The following is a 20,289-nucleotide window of genomic DNA, read 5'->3' as shown; positions in this document are numbered from 1 at the left end:
ACTCTCTGAGCAGTCTGTTCCATTGCTCTGTCACCCTCACATTGAAATATTTTTTCCATATGTTCACATGGGGCCTCCTTTGCTCCACCTTGCACCCATTGCCTGTTGTCCTATCTTTGGACATCACTGAGAAGAACCTAGCTCCATCCTCCCAGCACTGCCCTTCATGTCTTTATAAACATGAATGAGGTCACCCCTCGGTCTCCTTTTCTTCAAGCTAAAGAAATCCAGCTCCCTTAACCTTTCCTCACACAGAAGATATTCCACTCCTTTCAGCACTGTACTCTTTCAAGTTTCCTTAAGTCATTCTTGAACTGAGTGAGCCAGAACTGGACACAATAACCTAGATGAGGCAGAGTAAAGGTGGAGAACTTCTCTCAACATACTAACCACATCTGTTCTAATGCACTACAGGATGCCATTAGCCTTCTTGGCCACAAAGGCTGGCTCACGGTCCTCTTCCTGCCCACCAGGGCCCCCAGGTTCCCTTCCCCAAGGCTGTTCTCCAAAGTCCTTGCAGTTCACAATACTAGCCCAATCAGGCGTGGCCACTGCAAGATCCGAAAGTACAAGTTACAGATATATCCTCCTCTGCTGCCAAAATAGTAACAATTTTAGACTCTACCCGTATTTGAATGTAAGATAAATGTAACTAGTTTCCCATACTTTGAGACTTTTCTGTAGCAACAGTTGAGAACCCATATACCAGAGGAGTGCAAAACTTAGCCTCACAGTATCTCCCAAAGAAGGAATGTTGTTTTCTGGCACCAACTAATCACCTCAGTAGTACCACTACATGCACTTATCATCTGCTTACATTGTCCTAAAACACTTGTCTGGATAGACACACATTTATATCTATGCAGCCCATGGGCTTGGGGACAGGAACATGTGTCATCAAGAACCATAAACTGTTTCCTCCAGTGTCATATTCAAGTTAAACAGGTGAGAAATTAAAGCCCTATGTAATTTTGAAGAACACTGTGTTCAAGAAGGAGAAGTAATTGCTCAACAGCACCTACTCAAACTGCTGAATAACATACAACCTAACGGGATCTCTCCACTCTGTCACCCCTTTCCTGCAGAGATATGTCAGCATCCTCTGCTTGGTGATAGCTTTCACAGTATCACAGTATCATCAGGGTTGGAAGAGACGTCATAGATCATCAAGTCCAACCCTTTACCACAGAGCTCAAGGCTAGACCATGGCACCAAGTGCCACGTCCAACCTTGCCTTGAACAGCTCCAGGGACAGCGACTCCACCACCTCCCCGGGCAGCCCATTCCAGTGTCCAATGACTCTCTCAGGGAAGAACTTTCTCCTCACCTCAAGCCTAAATTTCCCCTGGCGCAGCCTGAGGCTGTGTCCTCTCGTTCTGGTGCTGGCCACCTGAGAGAAGAGAGCAACCTCCTCCTGGCCACAACCACCCTTCAGGTAGTTGTAGACAGCAATAAGGTCACCCCTGAGCCTCCTCTTCTCCAGGCTAACCAATCCCAGCTCCCTCAGCCTCTCCTCGTAGGGCTGTGCTCAAGGCCTCTCACCAGCCTCGTCGCCCTTCTCTGGACATGCTCAAGCATCTCAATGTCCCTCCTAAACTGGGGGGCCCAGAACTGAACACAGTACTCAAGGTGTGGTCTAACCAGTGCAGAGTACAGGGGTAGAATGACCTCCCTGCTCCTGCTGACCACACCAGCTTTATTACATACCTACCTGTCTCAGTGGAACTGAATTTGCCTGGGACAGCATACAAAAGAACTGAAACCTTTAATGTGACAATACCAAACATGCCAACCCTACTTTTGTGAAAATTTAAAAAACATTGAGGGCACAGAGCTCCAGACCAAACGCACTAATCACCTGCATCACTCTTCCCCTTCCACTAATCCCCTTGCTAATGCACTTTTAAAATATCAGAACTGGACTATCTTTCCTCTAGCACACTCTAACCTAGGCAAGGAAGCTTTGAACTCTCTCGACCCCACCACACCCCAAAACAGACGTCACCAGTACTGGCAATGAGGACCTTCCCATTCCAGCAGCCCCAGCACTCCTTCAGGCCTTCACCGATAAAATTTAAACTGCCCTCACAGCCTGGCCCTGTGCCTACCACACGGAGAACTGCACACAGGGACAAAGAGAGAAGGCTATAGAGCACGACTAGGTTTGAGGGCAGGAAACAACATTCCCCTCTACAGGCCAGAGGAGACAGCCAAGCTCCGCGCCCCAGGGTCCTGCCGCTGAGTTGGGGTTTGACAGCACGGGGCCTGCCACCCCGTCGCGTCCCCCTTCCCGGCCCGTGAGCTGGCCTGAGGGGGTGGGAAGCACTCTTCCCCATTCTTCCTCCCAGTCCTTCTCGCCCTACCCCGAGGCCTGTGGGCTCGGCCGGGGTCTCGCCCGCGCGGCCGCACACGGAGCTGGAAGGAGGGCGGGGAAGTCCCCTTCTCGCTCTCCAGAGCCCTCCCGCTTTCCTGAGGGCCTGCAAGGGGGGCTGGAGAGCTCCGGGGGCACTCACTTGATCCTGGATCCCATGGTCTCTGGGGGGCCGCATAGGCCCTAGCCAGAGAGAGAGAGAAAGGGGGCAGGGGGCCAGAGCTCGGTGGGCTGCACTCTCTCCGCCGCTCGCCCCCTCACTCCATCCCGGCCGGCGCCGCCGTCGCCCCAGCCGAGTCACGGCGTGGCGAGGAGGCTGCCGGGAGCTGTAGTGCGCCGGGGCCGCGCGGGCGGCGGGGCGGGCGGAGCCAGCGGCCGGCAGGCGCGGAAGGGGCCGCCGCGCGCCCCGCGCGAGCCCGGCCCCCATTGCCGCCGTTCCCCTCAGGGCGCCGCAGCCGGCGGCCGCCAGCCCGCGCGCCTCAGCCGCCTCACGCCCTCGGCGGCAAAACACGCAGGAGTACCGGGAAAGGGGCTGAGAGGGGTACTCATGTCCACTGACCAGTGGTGGAGAGCGGCCTCCCTGCCTGTCGCTGTGCCTTAGGTCCTGTCACGAACTGAACCGTCAGGCATCCCCTGAACAAGGGCCAAATTCGCCACAAATGTGGTCAGTCTGTAGCAATCCACTGGGAACTGGTATCCAGAGCAGATGAGGACCAGAACTGTCCATCGTGGAATGCCCTGTAGAAAGGTGAACCATCCCCATACGGGTGGTGCCCGGCATGACAAGAAACCGACTGGAGGCCCAGCCAGAAATAAGTGCCCGACGGCTAGGGACTGCAGGAGTCAAAGGTAAAAGAGGCAGAGAGGGGCTGTGAGCTGGTGTTCTTGCAGAGCCCTTTTTGGAAATGGATTGACTTTAACCTTAAGAGCTTGAGACAGAGACAGTTTTAGTTCTGCTCCATTCTGTTTAGTGCTCTTTATATTTGGTAAACTTATTACTGTGAACAGGTAGAGTAAATGTTTCAGGGGCATAGCGTAATGTGCAACAATGCTTTTGATTTGATAGTTTTTAGACGACATACTTAGGAATAAAATGCTAGGTGGTTCAAATGAGCAGTTCAAATCCTTTTGCAGAGTAAATGCATTATTAGGAAGTAGGCATTCACCCCAAAGTGGAGAAAACACAGTCTTAAAAATCGGTACCAGAAATGAGACTGAGAGGATTTGATAGCTGAGTTGGTGGATGAACTGATAGTGGCTGATAACTAACAAATGCCAGGAAAAACAACTTGGAAAATTAGCATTGGGTAATTACCTTGAAATATGTCTTAGTGAAACATCTATTTTGTAGATGACTGACTTGTAATGAGTGTGTTTCCTACCCTTGGGGGAAGAAATTAAAATACCCACCCCATGTTGGTATCTGTTCATCAGCAGTTTCTCAACATGGATCATGTGTGTGTGCACACTAAAACTTCTGAGCAGAAAGTGTTACAACTACATAGATTATGTGATAGCATGAGAATCAATCTGAGAAACAATGTTAGCATATTTCAAGAAGAGGATGACTTACCTCAAGCTCACAGTTAAAGAAGTTTAATTAATAGAAGTAATTAGGAATGTATATAAAAAGTGGTAAAGTTCTGTCCAGAAGACATACTAATGGGTTTGGTAACACGAACATTGCAAATTCAGTGTGTGGAAACTCTAGTTTAAAAGACTGCCTAATAAAGCGAGTGTGACCTTGTAAATCTAGTAATGCTGAAACAGAAGAAACCAGAAAGGTGAGGAGGGAATGAGTGGTCAGAATTTCTTCTACTTAAATGACAAGACAGACACTCAATATGGTATTGGTACGGTACTCTTTCACTTTACACTGTATATATGAAGCAGGTAAAGTCAGGTACATGCTGGACTCATGTCTGGATACAGAACCCAGCTTGCGCCATCCAAATGGCAATAATAGAACAGAATTCATTCAATATTTCAGCCAAGTGGAGGCTGCATATTTAAATATTTGTTCAAATTGAAAATAATCATTTTTTTTTTCTGTGTGAAAGTGTTAAAAGACAGTGACACTAAACATGATCTAGATGATCCTTTTCGAGTACAGGAATGTTTTCCTTCTACCTACCTAGTACTAATTAGCGTTCCAAGATGTAGATTTTTTTTTTATGCTTTACCTGGTGTATTTATGTAAACAAGCTACTCGAATTACATTTTAGGCAGTTCTGTTGATGGTACTGAGGTCTGCAGCTGGCCCAGTCGTTTGGTGGTAATTGTGTAACTGTTAAAGGGCAGCAGAGACAGAGAAGCCCCTAAGGAAAGAGAAGGATTTAACCACACAAGGGTTCCAGCAATGCCTGCTGGCCTGTCCTTAGAGCAGTGTTTTTGAATGTCTCCAAATAGATGAGCTGATTAACTGTGAATCACCCTCCCAGAAGAGATGAAGCATTAATAGCAAACAAAAGGGAAGCAGAAGGGAAAGTTCAGGCAGAAGAAAATAATCCAGGAATTAAAAGGTTGATGAAAGCCTTAGGATGCTTCCAGATTGACCAGAAAGTCTTAACTCAATACCACTGAAATAGAGATCCTAGACTGTGCACTCTGAGATGAATTTGGGTGAATGTGAATGTGTATTTTAAAATGTAATACAGCCAGAGCATGAAAACATATTTCGCCGTTTCTTCTCAGTCACTGATAACCCTTCTAAAGCAGGCAGTAATCTCAGTTTTCTTGGGAATTTCGCAATGCTACATCTCAGCCAATGGGAATGGCAAGAAAAAGGTGCTGACTTTATAGATCAATAGTTAAGCTTCATCTAAAAGGTTATGCCTTTAAAGTACTACTACCTGAATAATACTGATGATAATGGTCGCCTATGGTTTTCCAAATTTCAGAGGGGATTAGGAAGATGTATATGAACTGACTGAAAGCTTGTTAAAAATAATTTTCAGCTGTGAAGCACAAGTTATTTTATCAATCTCAAGCTTGTAACTCTTGCTGTTGTCAAACAGTAATCCTCTTGAGTTATGGATCAGGTCATTGGCCCATCTTATGTGCAAACAGCCTCTGGAAGTGTTCACATATGTTGCTTTAGAAAAAGGCCTGTTCTTAGTGCTCATAAACTGTGATTCATCAGGCATTGTTAGGATACCTGATTTGCCTTCAGAGACATTCATGTGCTGAAACAAGAGATGACTAAGTCAACACATATACCTACTTGTATGGATGGAGATGGGTTACATCTACTTGTTTTCCATTACAAAATAAGAAAAAGTAATCTGTAATGGCACAGTGTGACTGATCTTTGGAAAATACAGAAGAAAATATGAAAACAGACCAAAAAAAGAAAAAAAACCCACAACAAAAACAACAAAACACACAAAAGAGTCATAAGAACATAAGTGATGCATTACATCAAAAGCACTGTCTCCAAAACTGGACAGATGTTTAAAGAAGAAGAATATGGAAGCGTGTATAATCATCTCCCAGACTCCAATAAATTAATATATTTTCTCAGCCATTGTTTCTATTTAATAGCTTTCAGGAGATTTTTCTTCCATTAATTTGTTCAGTTGCTTTTAAATCCATTTCTAATTTAGAATCCACTACCTTCAATGGCATGGAGTTTTCACAGCATAATCAAATGCCAGGTAAAAAAAAACATCTCCCTTTATTTGTGTTGAAACTGCCACAGTAATTTCATTTGACTCCTCACCAAGTACTGTATTGGAGGTGTCAGTATGTTCTTTATTTACCCTTTTCATGTCTTCCATGATTTCATAAACCTTATCATTTTATGCTCAGTATAAGAAATGCAGATGTATCTCAAGTTTTGTCATAGAATAAAAAAGGCTCTTTCTTTCCACTTCTGTACAGCAGTGTGGCAACATTATGTATACTTTCTATACAGTACATAAAAAGCTAAGTAAGCAGTAAAATACCTTTCCTTTTAAGTGTTTGAAGTACCTTACACTGAATGACCTTTTCATTCTCTATTCACAAAGAAATAAGAAATAACTATTCTTATTTCTCTTAGCTGTGATTATACCACAGCTATAACTCAGGCCCAGGAAATCCTTTCATATAAAGAGCCATGCTGGAGACTCATTCCCCTAAAGAAAAGAGCCCAGGATGATTGACCTCAAGTGACCTCTCCATTTTTTAGCGAAAAGAGATCTAAATATGGCAAACATTTCCGTGTGCTACTGTCTCACAACAGTCTACATTTTCTCCCATCAGAATCTCTTATGTTTAATAAAAAATATTTTTTTTTAAATGGAGAAACTATTAAAATGTCTAACAGAACTATTGGTTCTTTGTCTATACCCATTCTGTGATTGTTTTTTTTGTCAGAAAATATGGGGGGTTTTCTTTAATTATTTGTGTGGTTTGCATCACTTACAACAGTGATCACATTTTCTGTTTTGGGGTCTTAAAGCTGACTTTTAAATTGTTGACCTAAAGAGTTATTAAAGATTCACAAGTCTGCCACCATATAAAATGGTGTTAAAGTGACTAAAAAATGAATTATTATTTCAAAAGAAATACAAAAATCCAATACAGTTTTGTCTTTGTTTTTAATGTACATTTTTTTCTTATCTTTTTTTTGAGGGAAAACTAAGAAAAACATCAAAAATAATATTAGGGTACAATTACTTAAAGAAAGTTCCTCTACTTGATACATTCTGGAGTACTGAAAAATTAATACTCCCCCTCATGTCACCCCATACCTGTAACTGATGGTAAATGGCAGGTGAAGAATTTTCGACCTGATTCACCTGTGTATCTCTTTCAAAAGCAGACTCTAGGTAACAAACAGATGGTTCAGCCTGCAGCCAAGCTGAGGAACTGCAGGAACCAGGAAGCACTGAGCTCTCTGAGGAACTTTCATTTTGAAGGAGATCATGTGATGCTTCAGTTCACATCTGTAGAATTGCTTTGGATTCTTTGCATTGCAAAAATTACTACCTAGATCTGTGAATTAACAGAATTAGATGCCTTATCCTAGTGGCTGCAGCCCACATGTTCATGTGCTGATCTCCAGTTCTGTCTGCCACAGTTGCTGAAATTCATGGATTAAATCCTGTGTCTAAAAATCAGTTTATAGTTCTCCACAGTGAACATTGTCAGTACATTATTCTGTTCCTTGGGATACCCAGTGCTGATTGAATTAAAAGTCTATATGTGACCAAAGACACCAGGGGATGAGCAAAAGAAGACAGATAGTGAAGAGGATGAGGAAAAGGAAAGCTTTGTTTGGAATTATACAAAAATTGTGATGCCATTACTAAAGAAGTAACAGAAATAAAGCCAGAATTTCACTGCAGGAAGGGCCTGGGGACAGCTCCACACTGACTGCCTACATTTGTGCCTTAAGCCGGTTGCTGTGGGCAGCTTTGCTCCCATTGGTCTAACAACTACAGATGAGACAAGGAGTGCAGAACTCCAGGCTCCGTCATGCTGCCATTGGCTGTCCTGTGCCATCTCATCCCTGCCCTTAGCAGAGCTGTGCAGTAGGTGTGAGAACACTCTCCTCTGGTTGTAGAAACCCTTCTGAAGTCACTCACTCGCAAAGACTGACAAGTATTTAAAAAATGCCTACATCAAATACTCTTGATAAGAGAACACGTCATAATATGTCAAGCAGTAGGAACAGTCCAATCTTCTGAAAAGCACTAAATGCCTGCCTCTTGCAAAGAACCTTTGAGTTCTGCAGCATTGATCCTGACTTTATTTTTAATACAGTTCCGACTATATGAAATTGGCTTTGCAGTATTTATCCTCTTCTTCCTTTGGTCTACCAGAGTTGCCAGAGCTCTTGTACTTTTTGTTACCTGATAATGTCTCATACCCATTTCAATATCAGTTAAGTTCTCCTCAACTTCTCCTGAAATAATCTCTAAATTTTCACCCAGGCAGCTTTACAACAGTAGGCAATAACAGGAGGTTATTTACTTAGTGGTTTGCTTTGCTCTGTGGCTTGTATGTCCCTCCTTACATCTAGTGAAAACCCTCTTGCTATGGCTTCTCAGAACGACACTGCCTTCAGAGTGCAAACACACTGCTTAGCTGGTTCTTGCTCTGAAGCTGTTGAAGACAGTATTTCATCTGCCAATAATAAAGAAGCAACTGACCTAAGTTACTCTTCTCTATTCACCTTGCTGTGATGACAGAGTGCTGACTGTACCATTATTGCTCTATAAAGCAAAGTCAGATTTATAAGGCAAAATCTATGATGGTGTGATTCCAACTAGATGGGAAAAAAAACCCAGTATGAAAATAGTTATTCATATCTGCAATAGCCTTTGTCACAGAAAAGATAACCCTCCTGTGCTGAAAGGAATAAGATCACTGATGTAAATCAGACTGCTACATTCAAGTCCCTCTAAGTTACTAATGAGCCTGGAAGAACAAGGATACTTAGGAGAAATCCAGAATAGCAAGACGTAAGTTGTTGGAGCAGAGGGAAGTACTTACTTCATATGATACTAAACTCTTGTACAGTAGACTGCCCAGCTTAAGCTGGTAAAGTATGAAAGAAAGAGAAGGTGAAGGAAGGATTAAAAAGAAAGAAGGAATGCATGAGTTTACAAAGTACAGTGTTTCTTATGCGGTAATGTTTTTTTCAAACATGATTTTCTGTTTTGTCACATTTGTTCTACAAATAAAAATAATAAAATCTTGGTGTGAAGTGTTGGTGCAAGCTCCATGATTTTCCTCTTTTTTTCTGTCCCACAAAGCTGACAGGATCCTGTTCTTTTTTTCATCTCTGTTAATCTTAAATTTTTGGTCACAATTATCAGAACCTTTTTTGTGTAAAAATAAAACATGTTTTGAGGCAGACTTCAAATATAATCACTACAATCACCATAAACCAAAAGACCACTAGCAGTGTCATCTTCACTGTCGTTCTAAGGGGGAATCTGTTTATCCTTTCTGCCATGGTATGGAGTAACATAATAACTATTGATGGCCCACTACTTATTAAGATGTCATCAAAAAACATGTTGTCATAAGCTATTATTTTTATGTTGGTATTAAGAAAATATCAAATACCACTTGTGTGGTGTAAGCTGGTTGTTTATAAGCTGAATGTTTATATAAAAATTGAATTGCATAATGTTAAAATCAAGATTGAATTCCTATTGTCATGTGAAAACATTGGTCAAATATTTAAATTTACCATCTTCAACAATGTAACAGTGACTAAATAGTAGAGGCCTGAGTCTCATTTGTACTCATCATATCAGAGTAATTCCATATGATTATTGAAGTATGACATTCAACTTACCTTTCTGGCAACAGCTAGTCCCAGACAGCCAGTAGCTCTTCTGAACTTGTATATATAAAATGGAATTGATGGCCCACAAATATGTTTTACTATTTTCCTACATTGATGTTCAGAAGACATCAGTAATGTTAGACATGATAGACACAAGGATAAGTTCCAGATCTATCCATTCATATTTGTACTCCCCCTTTGGCTGAGGAGTTCAGATGAGATGTGTCTCATGTACAGTACCTGATTGGGGAAAAAGCCTGCTCATGTTATTAAGAATGTAGACATCCCCGACTAACTTGGGGATTGTCTACTTGTCATTGATTAGTGTCTTTTGTTTACTTAATTTTTTAGAACATAGAGCATTATTCTTGACAGACAGAGAGGTTCACAATATAGAAGAGCTTTCTTCCAAATTGTACCTTTTCAGAGCAGTTGAGGCAGCATCTCAGAATCAGCGTCACTAAGGACCATGTACTAGATCAAAGCTAGACCAAGGTAGACAGGAGACTTTTCTGACAATGGGCAGACAGGGTTTGAGCACATAGCCTCATATAAGAACTGTCAGCAAAGCTCTCACCAAGGGGGCATTGCTGTCACCCAGCATGGGCTGTTCAAACACCCCCAGGAAGTGACAGTAACCCATAGCATCAGTGAACGGGGCTGAAACCTTCACATAAACCTGTGCAGCATGGGCAACAAACAGGAAGAGTTGGAAGCTACTTTGTGGTGTGGTTGATAAGTCTGAAGGACAGGATGGGTGTCATCCAGAGGGTTCTGGACAGGCTGGAGAGGTGGGCTGAGGTGAATCTTGTGAGGTTCAGTCTGGCAAAGTGTAAGGTCCTGCACCTAAATCAGAGCAATCTTAAGTGTCAGTATAGGCTGGAGGATGATGAAATTGAGAATAACCCTGCAGAAAAAGGTTTGGGCATGCTGGTAGATGAGAAGCTGGACATAAGCAGACAGTGTATGCTTGCAGCCCAGAAAGTCAGTGGCATCCTGGGCTGCATGAGAAGTATGGCCAGCCGATCTAAAGAGATGATTCTGCTACTTTGGTCCAGTGAGACCTCACCTGAAGTGCTGCATCCAGCTCTAGGACTCTCAATGTAGCAACGACATGGACCTGATGGAGCTGGTCCAGAGGAGGGCCATGAAAATGTTCAGGGGACTAGAACACCTTTTCTGTGAGGACAGGCTGAGGGAGATGGGGTTGTTCAGCCTGGAGAAAAGAAGACTCTGGGGAGAGCTAATAGCCTTACAGTACCTGATGAGGGCCTATAAATAGGCTGCAGAGGGACTGTTTACAAAGCCCTGTACTGATAGGATGGGGGGCAGTGGTTTTAAATTAGAGAAAAGTAGGTTCAGATTAGATGTTAGGAACAAGTTCTTTACCATGCAGGTGTTGGAATGCTGCAACAGGTTACCCAGAGAGGTAGTTGAGATATTCAAGGTCAGACTTGATAAGGCTCTGGGCAACCTGACCTAGTGTAGACTACCGCTGCTTACTGCAGAGGGGTTGGACTAGATGACCTTTAGAGATCCCTTCCAACCCAAACTATTCTGTGATTCCATAATTTAAGAAAAATAAGAATGCTCATTTATTTCTAGATATTGCTTTGGTTAATTCTCTGATGCTAATAATTCCATTCAGTATTGGTGGAGGGGAAAGCCAAGAAAACACAAATCAAAGTGCACTTCTCTAAACATCATTGCTCATTTTATATTTCATAAAAAGTCCATTTCATATAATTAATGGAACTGTACAACATCAAGATATAATGAGGTAAAACCATGTGCTAGGAAACACCAACCTCTTCCATATTCAGTGGAAGAACTTTAAATATAAGCTGTTGCAGATGGTATTGCAAACCAGCAAATATCTTCCCTTTCTCTAAGCTGGGGGTAACATCCTTCTGGAAATACTCTTTCAAACATAGTTCTGACTCTTATGGTATTATTTAAAATTATATGGTGGGGATATCAGTGTGCTGCAGTACTTATGCCTCTAAATGAAGCCAGCATTAATTGATTTGGTTTGTTCTAGTCTTACAGTTAATGAAGATAAGATGGCATTTCACCAGTGTAACAGTAATGCTTTTGGCCCTTGCTATTACTGCCCCTATAAGTACATGCCTTTTTCTAGACTTTGCAGTTAGCTCTGCTAGGATGTGAAAAAAATGTTTTGATACATATGTTAGTTGTTTTAATCTTAGAGCTATAAAGAACTAAGTCAAGAAAAGCCTCTCAAGTAATACACAGGAGTTAGTTTATAAAGTAAGTAAAGCTGAACCACTAAGTAATAGTGACCACAATATAATTAACTTCAACATCCTCAGGGGAGAGATTGTACAAAAAATGAGGAAGCTAGTTAAAAAGACCCTAAAGTCAAAAGTGAGGAAATTAAAATCCTTAGACTCAGCATGGAGGCTACTTGAGCAACCATAACAGTGTAACAGAAGGCATGCATAATTTTAAACAAAAAAGGAAGCTGACAAACAAAAATGAGCAATAGGGCTACAGGAAGGTTGAAGAAGTTAGTTATAGTCAGGCATGTATTTTTCTGAACGTAGAGTTTTAACTTGTGAAGTCAACAGGGATAAAATGCAGTGACTAAGATACACAGTAGAGATTAGAAGGATGACAGAGGATTTGAGGAGCAGATAGCCTGACATGAAAACAAGATTTTCTCAAGTATTAGGAAGGAGCAAGATTGCAAGAGATTCTGTAAGTCCAGTGGGCTATTTGGTAGAAAAGTGAGAAAGCTAATGAGAATGCAGAGACACTGAAATGAAGGTAAATTACTTTTTTTTTGCATTAGCATTTCTGCAGAGAATTTTGGGAGAGCAGATATACCAAATTTCCTCTTGTTATGTAATGTAGAGGAGGTTTTGTCAAATCCAGGAATTTAAAAGATGTGCTGCAACAAATTCACAAATTAAATATAAACAGGCACCTAGGACTGGAAAGTAAATCAATAAATTCTATGGGGATTTAAGAAAGACGTTTCTGAACTACCAACAAAAATGTATGATGAGATTAAAATCAGTATGTCTACTAAAGCAGAGACAGGTTGAAGGGTAATTCTGGAAAATGTCAACAGAGAGGTCTATATATATCAGTAATAAGGAAGTGACAAGAATTTTCCCACCTTTCTGTTCCATGTTGCATACTTTATGGTAGTCTATAAAGCTCCTAAAGCACTTAGCAATCTTTGGATTTAATCTGAGGTCAGAACTTGCTGGTTTGCAGTGTGGAAACTTCTTGACATTGCTATCTGAAATTTTAATTTTTTTGAATATTTACCTCTGTTAAATGACATTTTAATAATCCATGAATCATGTTAACAAGTGGGAAATTAGAAAAAAAAGGTAGTAAATCCAGTCATTTACTGAAATAAAACATACCAAATTCTGAAAAACATTCGGTGAGAGGGAAGCTGCAGTGTTTCTTGAGAAAGCACATGTTGCTCAAGTTTGCATAATTAATTTTCCATAACTGAGAGGTCCTGGCATTTCATTTACTTGTGTTCCTTTGCCAAGATTATAATCTCTTACATTGGTATGCTCAAAATTACTTCCTGATAGAGTTGAGTATGATGCTGTTTCTGAAGAATCTCTTACATGTACTTCCTTTGTTACCTTCTGAAGGGTAATAGTTATTGTCCTGTTCTACTAAATCATTGATTAGCCACCAAACTGGTATGCATGCATGCAAGCACAAAAACAAGGAAGAGTGTGCATTCATAGCTATGTATCTGTAGTGATATACTTACACACAAACTATCACTGTAATAGCTGAATACCTGAGAGTTAGTCTGGTCTGTACATCACAACCACATTCCCTGTTAAAGCCATGAACTACTATTCCAATTTCAGCCTTCTTTGCACTTCATCATTCAGAAATGTTGATTGAATTCTATTTTTTGACATCTTGTCCTTCTTAATTTTCCTGAACCTGTCCTTTTTATGACTCTTTTGTTACATCTTTAATAATCTCCTTACTTATCCTTCATACAGACATGGCATCTCAAACTTTATGGAGGTATTTAATGGAGCTGTATTTTAGCTGCCTTCTTCTGCTTCCAGCCAAATCTTATTTTGGTGTAATCCCATTGTCAAACACAAATTCAGCTATCATCCCCACATTTCCAGCTGTCAGATTCACTTACTATTCCAAACCTGTCTCCTTTTATTAAAAATGAAATCTCACCTTGTCTTCTTGAAATGTCTTCACAGATACCCAGCCATCAACTGTTGTTCAGAATGAGGCTAAAGAGAATTCCTCGAATCATTCCTCTTCTTCAGGCTGTCCACACTCTTTCCTTAATCACTGTGTACATGCTGCATGTTATTCAAGGTCGTAACTATGGATGATCATAGTTTCCTTGAAAAAAGTCCCAAACAATTTACATTCAAACAAACAAACAAAATCCCAAAGGGTAGTTAAAATATTGAGCAAGCAGAAAGTGAGAAATTGAGCAGCCTGAATATTATTGAAGTATTCTAGCTACAGGAAAAGTAAAGCACAAGTAAAGAAAAAGCAACCTTCTTCGACACTGGCCCCCTAGTGTGCTTTAACTGTGACCTCAAGGAGCCATATCTAGATAGGAGAGAGAGTTCAGTTTCCAAGGCCCATTCAATCGTAAGCTCCTCTGCGAAGTCTCCCAACATGGGGTCCAATTAGTGCCTCTTGTATTGGTGAATTTTTTTTAGAGATCTGCTGAAAGCCACTGAAATAAGATTCTCAGATTAACTTTACACAGGCGACTATACAGCTCCAGAGCCTTCTATCATTTTTATTCAAGGTAGATTTTGACAGAAGTCAGTAAGAGTTTTTGACTAATGAAGGATCAGGTCCATCCTTTTGTTAATTTTTTTAGCATTATCTGTTTCCTACCTGCTAGCCACTTTTCAGTCTTTATTTATATTACCTTTTCTATAAATTAGGAATAGTAATATTTACTACTTTTGTTAAGTGTTTAGAGTTACATCAGAAAAAAAACAGGTAATATTTAATTTCTAGAGTTACCCACTGGGCACTGAACTAGCAAAGCCCATATAAATCATTCCAAATGGATGTCTTGAGAAATGTCGGGTCCCAGGCTAAGCGTTATAAATGCTGGAAAGATGCAGAACATAAACTAGATACAAGGTCCACCAGCTAGATGTTTTATTTAAAACAGAAAATTGGGGGGGGGGGGGGGGGGGGAGAAAAAGTTAATCATGAAAAGAAATCGAATCACACTGCCATGAAAAAAACCAAAGGGAAAAAAAACTTGCTTAGTAGTCATCCAGCTCTGAATTCAGCCTGTGAAACCTTGCTGTCCCATGATCATTTTCTTTTGTTATGGCCCAAATATGAACTATAGACAGAGAAAGAAAGAAAGAGAGAGAGAAAGAGAGAAAGAGAGAGCGAGAGAGAGAAAGAGAGAGTGAGAGAAAGAAAGAAAGAAAGAAAGAAAGAAAGAAAGAAAGAAAGAAAGAAAGAAAGAAAGAAAGAAAGAAAGAAATCTGAGCTGAAATTAGCCTCCTGCTCAGAGGCCACTGGGTTATCTTGCCCATTTTTATCCATGGATAACGGAAAGTAAACTGGAAAATATGTGTGTGTCTTTGATATGCTTGAACTAGAGCATATTAACTGTTAAACTATCACTATCATTTGGACTGGACACTGTTTAAAGTATAAAAGAAGGCATGAGCAGTGTAAAATGTTGACCAGATATGTTGTGATTCCAAGAGCAAGGCAGACATCTTTTGTGCTGATCAACATTTTGAGCTGAATTATACTGTTTACTGAATGATTAAGACAAAGCATAGCAAGATTTGTAAAGAAGTAAAATACAACACACTGTGGGGAAGATTAAAATACAAAACATCGTCTTCAGTTTAGAAACTAATAATCCTTGCTATTGAAGTAAATAAAGATGTAGTTCAGTCTAACCAGATCTAACTTAAGGACCACAGAACTGGGTCCACTGCCTGTATTTTTATACTTGCATTTAGCTGATGTCTCATATCAGACAAAAGGATAGCACTCAAAACTGTGTTAAGTTGCTCCGTGCCATGTAAATTCATGCTCACCAATGATTACTCAGAAACACTCCATTGGGGGATCTGGAATAATGAAGTAAACTGTTTAAAAACTGAAGCAGGGAGTGTTTGTTGCTCTAGCTCTGCTCACGAGGCTGTTCAGATACAGGACTCCTTGCCAGTGTCACAACATCTTTGGAAATAACCAGAGTGCCCATTTTGTCTCTTGCAATAAAATAGTAAGGTCAGAAGTGGTAAATAGTGGACACCATGTATAGGAACAGCTTATGTTTCTAATCCAAGCATTGTCCCTATTCGATGAGTATGGCAGAGGACTATAATCAATGCCTCGTACTAGTGCAAAACGCATTACTTAACATATGTTATTTAACACAATACCAACTTCATTGATCTGCTGTGAAACTAATATTCTAATCACTTTTAAAACCAAGTGCTTCGTATCTCTTCATATCTCAGTTTTTGAGGTTTGGTTCCCTTCCCCCATCCTCTACTAATCTCTGACCTGCTGGTCACTGAATGAAACAAATGCTCTTTCACTCTTGCTGACACAGAGTTTGCAGGAGTTAGTGCATACCTGTGGCATTTGCATCTTCATTTAAACTGCAGCATGTAGATGCATTTGGTGCTGAAAATGGTACAGGATTTCCTCCTTCTCCCTGGCTCCCTAATAGCAGGAAGGCACCGGAGGGCTGCATGGGGCTCTGTGGTGCAGGCTGCCGGCAGGACCCAAGCGGACTAGGCTGTATTTAATGAGCGCGTCTTCACTGACAGATTCATTATTTGTGTTCGGTCGCTTCAAGTCAAAACTGATTAGTTACACTTACTGCAGCAAAGATTTAATGATTTTATTGTTTATCTTCAATTTATTTTGATTAACATCTCCGTTCTTTTCATTGCGAGTGCAATTAGATGTAATATAACAGCGACTACTTTAATTTTGCTGAAATTAAGATGAATAAGTGACGGATTATGGCACTTTGGTTAACAAATAAATCATAGTTAAGAGGACTGTATTAGTAATAAATGAAAAAACAGGCAATCTAATTAAAATGCATGGAGCTGATAGTTCAAGTTTCCAGAAATTTAATGAATTTTCATTTTAGAAATCAACTAGATTTAGGTGTGGTGCATACTTATTGACAATAAGATGACATAAAGGCACATTATTTTGTATATCATCTTAATTTCTTGAATTATGTTAGTAGAAGGAAGTACAAGCAATGAAATGAAGGTGCACATTTAAATTTTTTGAGGATGCTTGGATTATTTTGTCAGGAAACACTGCAATTAAGATATGGCTGAAAAAAGAGACTGAGGGACCAAAATGAGGAAAAAACTCATTAGTTCAATTCTCACATGTTCAGACTTCAGCATTTTCTGCAACAGATGAATATTCTCCAAGTCCCAGCCACAATTTTCCTTTAAGTTCATAAGATTCAATTCACCACCACACTGCAAAAGCCTGTAAGATGGAAGAAAGAATGAACTAACATGAAGAAAACTGAACTCAACAAACAGTGAACAAATCAAGATTGCTCTATACAAGCATCCCCAAATCATGGGGCAAGTAGCAGGGCAGCAATCCTGGAGCCAGCTTACTGTGGGGGTCGTATGGGCTTAACTCCTGACTGAGGAAAACCAAGAGGAAAACGAACCCTACAGAATCAGAAACTTTATCCCTGTGATGTTTAAAAGACCTTGCATTTGACAGGACAGCTTTGAAGATAAAAACCGAAGCACTCTCCAGCTACAGGCTGTTCAACACCCCACACTGCTATCTGCAATGCACTTAGTTTTGCCACAGTTCAGTCATATTAGAAAGGAGATGGGGGAGACATTTTGAGCATATTGTGCTATATTTTTGATGCTACTGTATCTTGCCCAAGCTCTCTTTACAGAGCTTGGAATAGCCCAGATCCATTCTATGCATCTCTGTCATCTTTCTTTCCCACCACACTGTCAGACTGGTCAGCTGCTCTCGGGTGGCCAACATGTAGATTTGTCAGTAAAAATGTACACTGACATCTTTGACTGCACAGAGATATATCTGAACTAAGACACTGCCCCTAAAGATAGGAGAGGACAAGCAGGGACTTCTCCCTTCTTCTTAATGTGCCTTTTTTTTTTTCTGTAGTGAGGATTTTATTCCAGGGATTAGGGTTAGGGAGGGCCAAGAGAGAGAGCCATACATGCTCTGTTAAGACCTTATTTTGACTTTTTCTCCCCCTTTGTATTAGGGATTGAGGGAAGGGGGAGGGGTTAGGAGAGAAGAGAGGGAGCAACAGAGAATACAGTTCCTCAGATCACAAACCTGCAATAGAGTACTTTCTAAGAGAGTACTTCGTTCTTCCTAAACTTTTAAGCAGTCTTCTTATATTGCTGTTTCTCTCTTTGGCTGTTTGGAAACTTTTTTTTCAAATATTCAGATGAAAGTCTTTACTGAAAGAAGTCATTTATTATCCTTTAGCTGCAGTAAATGGAAAATAATCCCTCTCCTATGGATGTACTAGAAAAAAATGTGAAGCTGGTTTTACTAGTGTAAAATAAAGGGAAAGGAAAGGTGGAGTGAGGATCTTCTAAGGCCTACTGATTAAATTGATTAGGTCTCCTAATTACACTAAATCAGGTAGCTCTTCCTGAGTGAATAAAATCAAATATTTAACAAGACAGTAAATGAAGATATTTACAAATGTTTCTGTATGCCACAATCCTTCTTCTACTATTAGTTTTCAATATTTAATAAGTAAATAGATGATAGGTAAAGAGAAAGTGAGAGGGAGACAGAGAAGAAATGATGCTAATGACCAAATCAACCTGTAAAAAGCAGCCCTGCTCTGACTGGAGCCCCAGTCATCAGCTGAGTGTCATGCAGGAGAGCCAGAGGAGCTGGGGGAGGTTGTGGAGGGGTTGGCGAGCTGGAGACTGGCAGCATCATTGGTTTGAACGGGCCGTGATTGATTTGTCACCAGAGGCCCATTTGACTGGGCGAAAAGCCCCTCTGATCTCAATCTCTCTCTGCCTCCTTACCTCTGCTGTCCCTTTTTCCTTCTCTGCATTCTGACGCGGGCACAGCAGCTGGGCAAGGGGCTCAAGTTGAGACTGACACAGAGCAAAAGGGTTGAAGGTCACTGCTGCTGAAACTCTGTAACGACTGACAAGGGAGATCCAGCTCCTCGTACTCTCCGCTTTCTGTATTTGCCTTTAGAACTCCAGAGGTTTACGAAGCCCCAAATACACCTCCACACAAATACACCAACAGACCATTCCCCAAACACAGACACAACCAAAGCCTCTCTCCGCTTCTCTCTTTTCCTCTCTCTCAGTCTCTCTCTCACACACACTCACGCACACACTCACGCACACACACACGCACTCTCTCTCCCCACCCCTTCCACCTTCCTGTTATCTGTGGCTGGGAGAAACCTCTAGATCTACAAATATTAATTGCAAAGGACAACGAAAGGTAAGAAGGCGTCAATTATCCAAAGGTGTCGTGATGTTATTTCAAGTCAATTGCAAATGTGTGAGAGGGAAGATTTAGCCCCTGTAATTCCTGTCTGCTTGGCTGATGGGGACCGGAGCCGATTCCCTCCCAGAACTGCTGCAGCTATGCCTTAAACCACACACTTTCCAGCAGGAGCCATCAGCATGGGCCTTTCTGAATTCTCTCTTTATTTCGTTCATTAAGGGCATTAGGCAAGTTGGAATTTGTATGAAAAGGATCCTATGGGAATACTGTCTCCAGGGTAGGTATTTTCATGACTTTCCACATCCTGGGGCTCTCTCTGTATCTCTTCTCTTTCTCTTCTGTTAGATGGAGCTTGAAAGGAGGCTGCCCTCATCTTCCAACTAATCTGGGGAAAGGAAATATTCTAAGATGCATATATTGAATGAAAAAATATTTTATTTATTTTACAAGGTGCCAGTTACTAAGAAATTGTGAGACCTTTCCTGCTTCATTCTGTTAATGGGCTTTGTTATTACTATTATTATTCCTAGTTGTTTTCAGGTTTTTCTCACACAAGAGTTTTTAATGACAATTCATTATCCAAAAAGAAAGAGATAGCAGACTGGACAAGAGCAAAATAATATTAATCCAACAAAGGCAGACTTTAAATTAAATGGGCTGTTGTGTTCCCATAAAAGCAGGACAATCTCAGTACTCTAGCTCGTTTCACTTGGCAAAAGAACATGGCATCAGGTTTTTAACTTTAAAATAGTTTAATGAACACGAATGGAGAAATAATTTTTCTGTGTATTTAGCAGTCTATAAAGAAGAGAGAATGCTTTAACTTTGATCGCCACAATTAGTTCCCTGGGTATCTAGAGGGGAACAGGGCAGCCCTGGGAGCCTCAGTTCTTTAGATACAAAAGCATTTAGATCGCTTTAGAGCAGTTAATCCTGAGACTGGCTAGGGTCCCTTTTGTTTTCTAACTCCATTGTGGGTTTTGTTCAGTTTTTTCTATTCGCATGATTGACTGCCCAATGGATGCTAATTATCCAAATGTCGCTTCTGTCCTTTGAGTGACTTTCTATGTATTATGGGCAACTGTCATGCATTCTGTCATTCTATATCATATTA

General features: G+C 40.9%; 2 protein-coding genes across 7 annotated transcripts in view; one reads left to right on the top strand and one right to left on the bottom strand.

The window, feature by feature from the left end:
* The window catches only part of DENND1A (DENN domain containing 1A), a 197,705-nt gene extending 195,027 nt beyond the window's left edge, over nucleotides 1-2,678 (bottom strand). For all 5 annotated transcript variants that reach the window (XM_064171293.1, XM_064171294.1, XM_064171297.1 and 2 more), the window contains exon 1: nucleotides 2,514-2,678. In XM_064171293.1, coding sequence (XP_064027363.1) covers nucleotides 2,514-2,530 — 17 coding nt within the window. In that variant the 5' untranslated portion in view covers nucleotides 2,531-2,678. The remainder of the gene's footprint in view (nucleotides 1-2,513) is intronic.
* Nucleotides 2,679-2,871: 193 nt separating this feature from the next.
* LHX2 (LIM homeobox 2) overlaps nucleotides 2,872-20,289 on the top strand; it is a 124,617-nt gene continuing 107,199 nt past the window's right edge. Inside the window, exon 1 of one of the 2 annotated variants that reach the window (XM_064171577.1) lies at nucleotides 2,872-3,220. The gene's annotated coding sequence lies outside the window, so the exon portion shown is untranslated. Of the gene's footprint in view, nucleotides 3,221-19,125; nucleotides 19,170-20,289 lie in introns of those variants that run through there. The other variant, XM_064171578.1, reaches the window with a different exon arrangement.

Source organism: Pogoniulus pusillus, chromosome 35 (genome assembly GCF_015220805.1).
Source record: "Pogoniulus pusillus isolate bPogPus1 chromosome 35, bPogPus1.pri, whole genome shotgun sequence".
NCBI classification, from domain to species: domain Eukaryota; kingdom Metazoa; phylum Chordata; class Aves; order Piciformes; family Lybiidae; genus Pogoniulus; species Pogoniulus pusillus.
The sequence above is the reverse complement of the archived record's forward strand: the minus strand, read 5'-3'. Positions and strand labels throughout refer to the sequence as shown.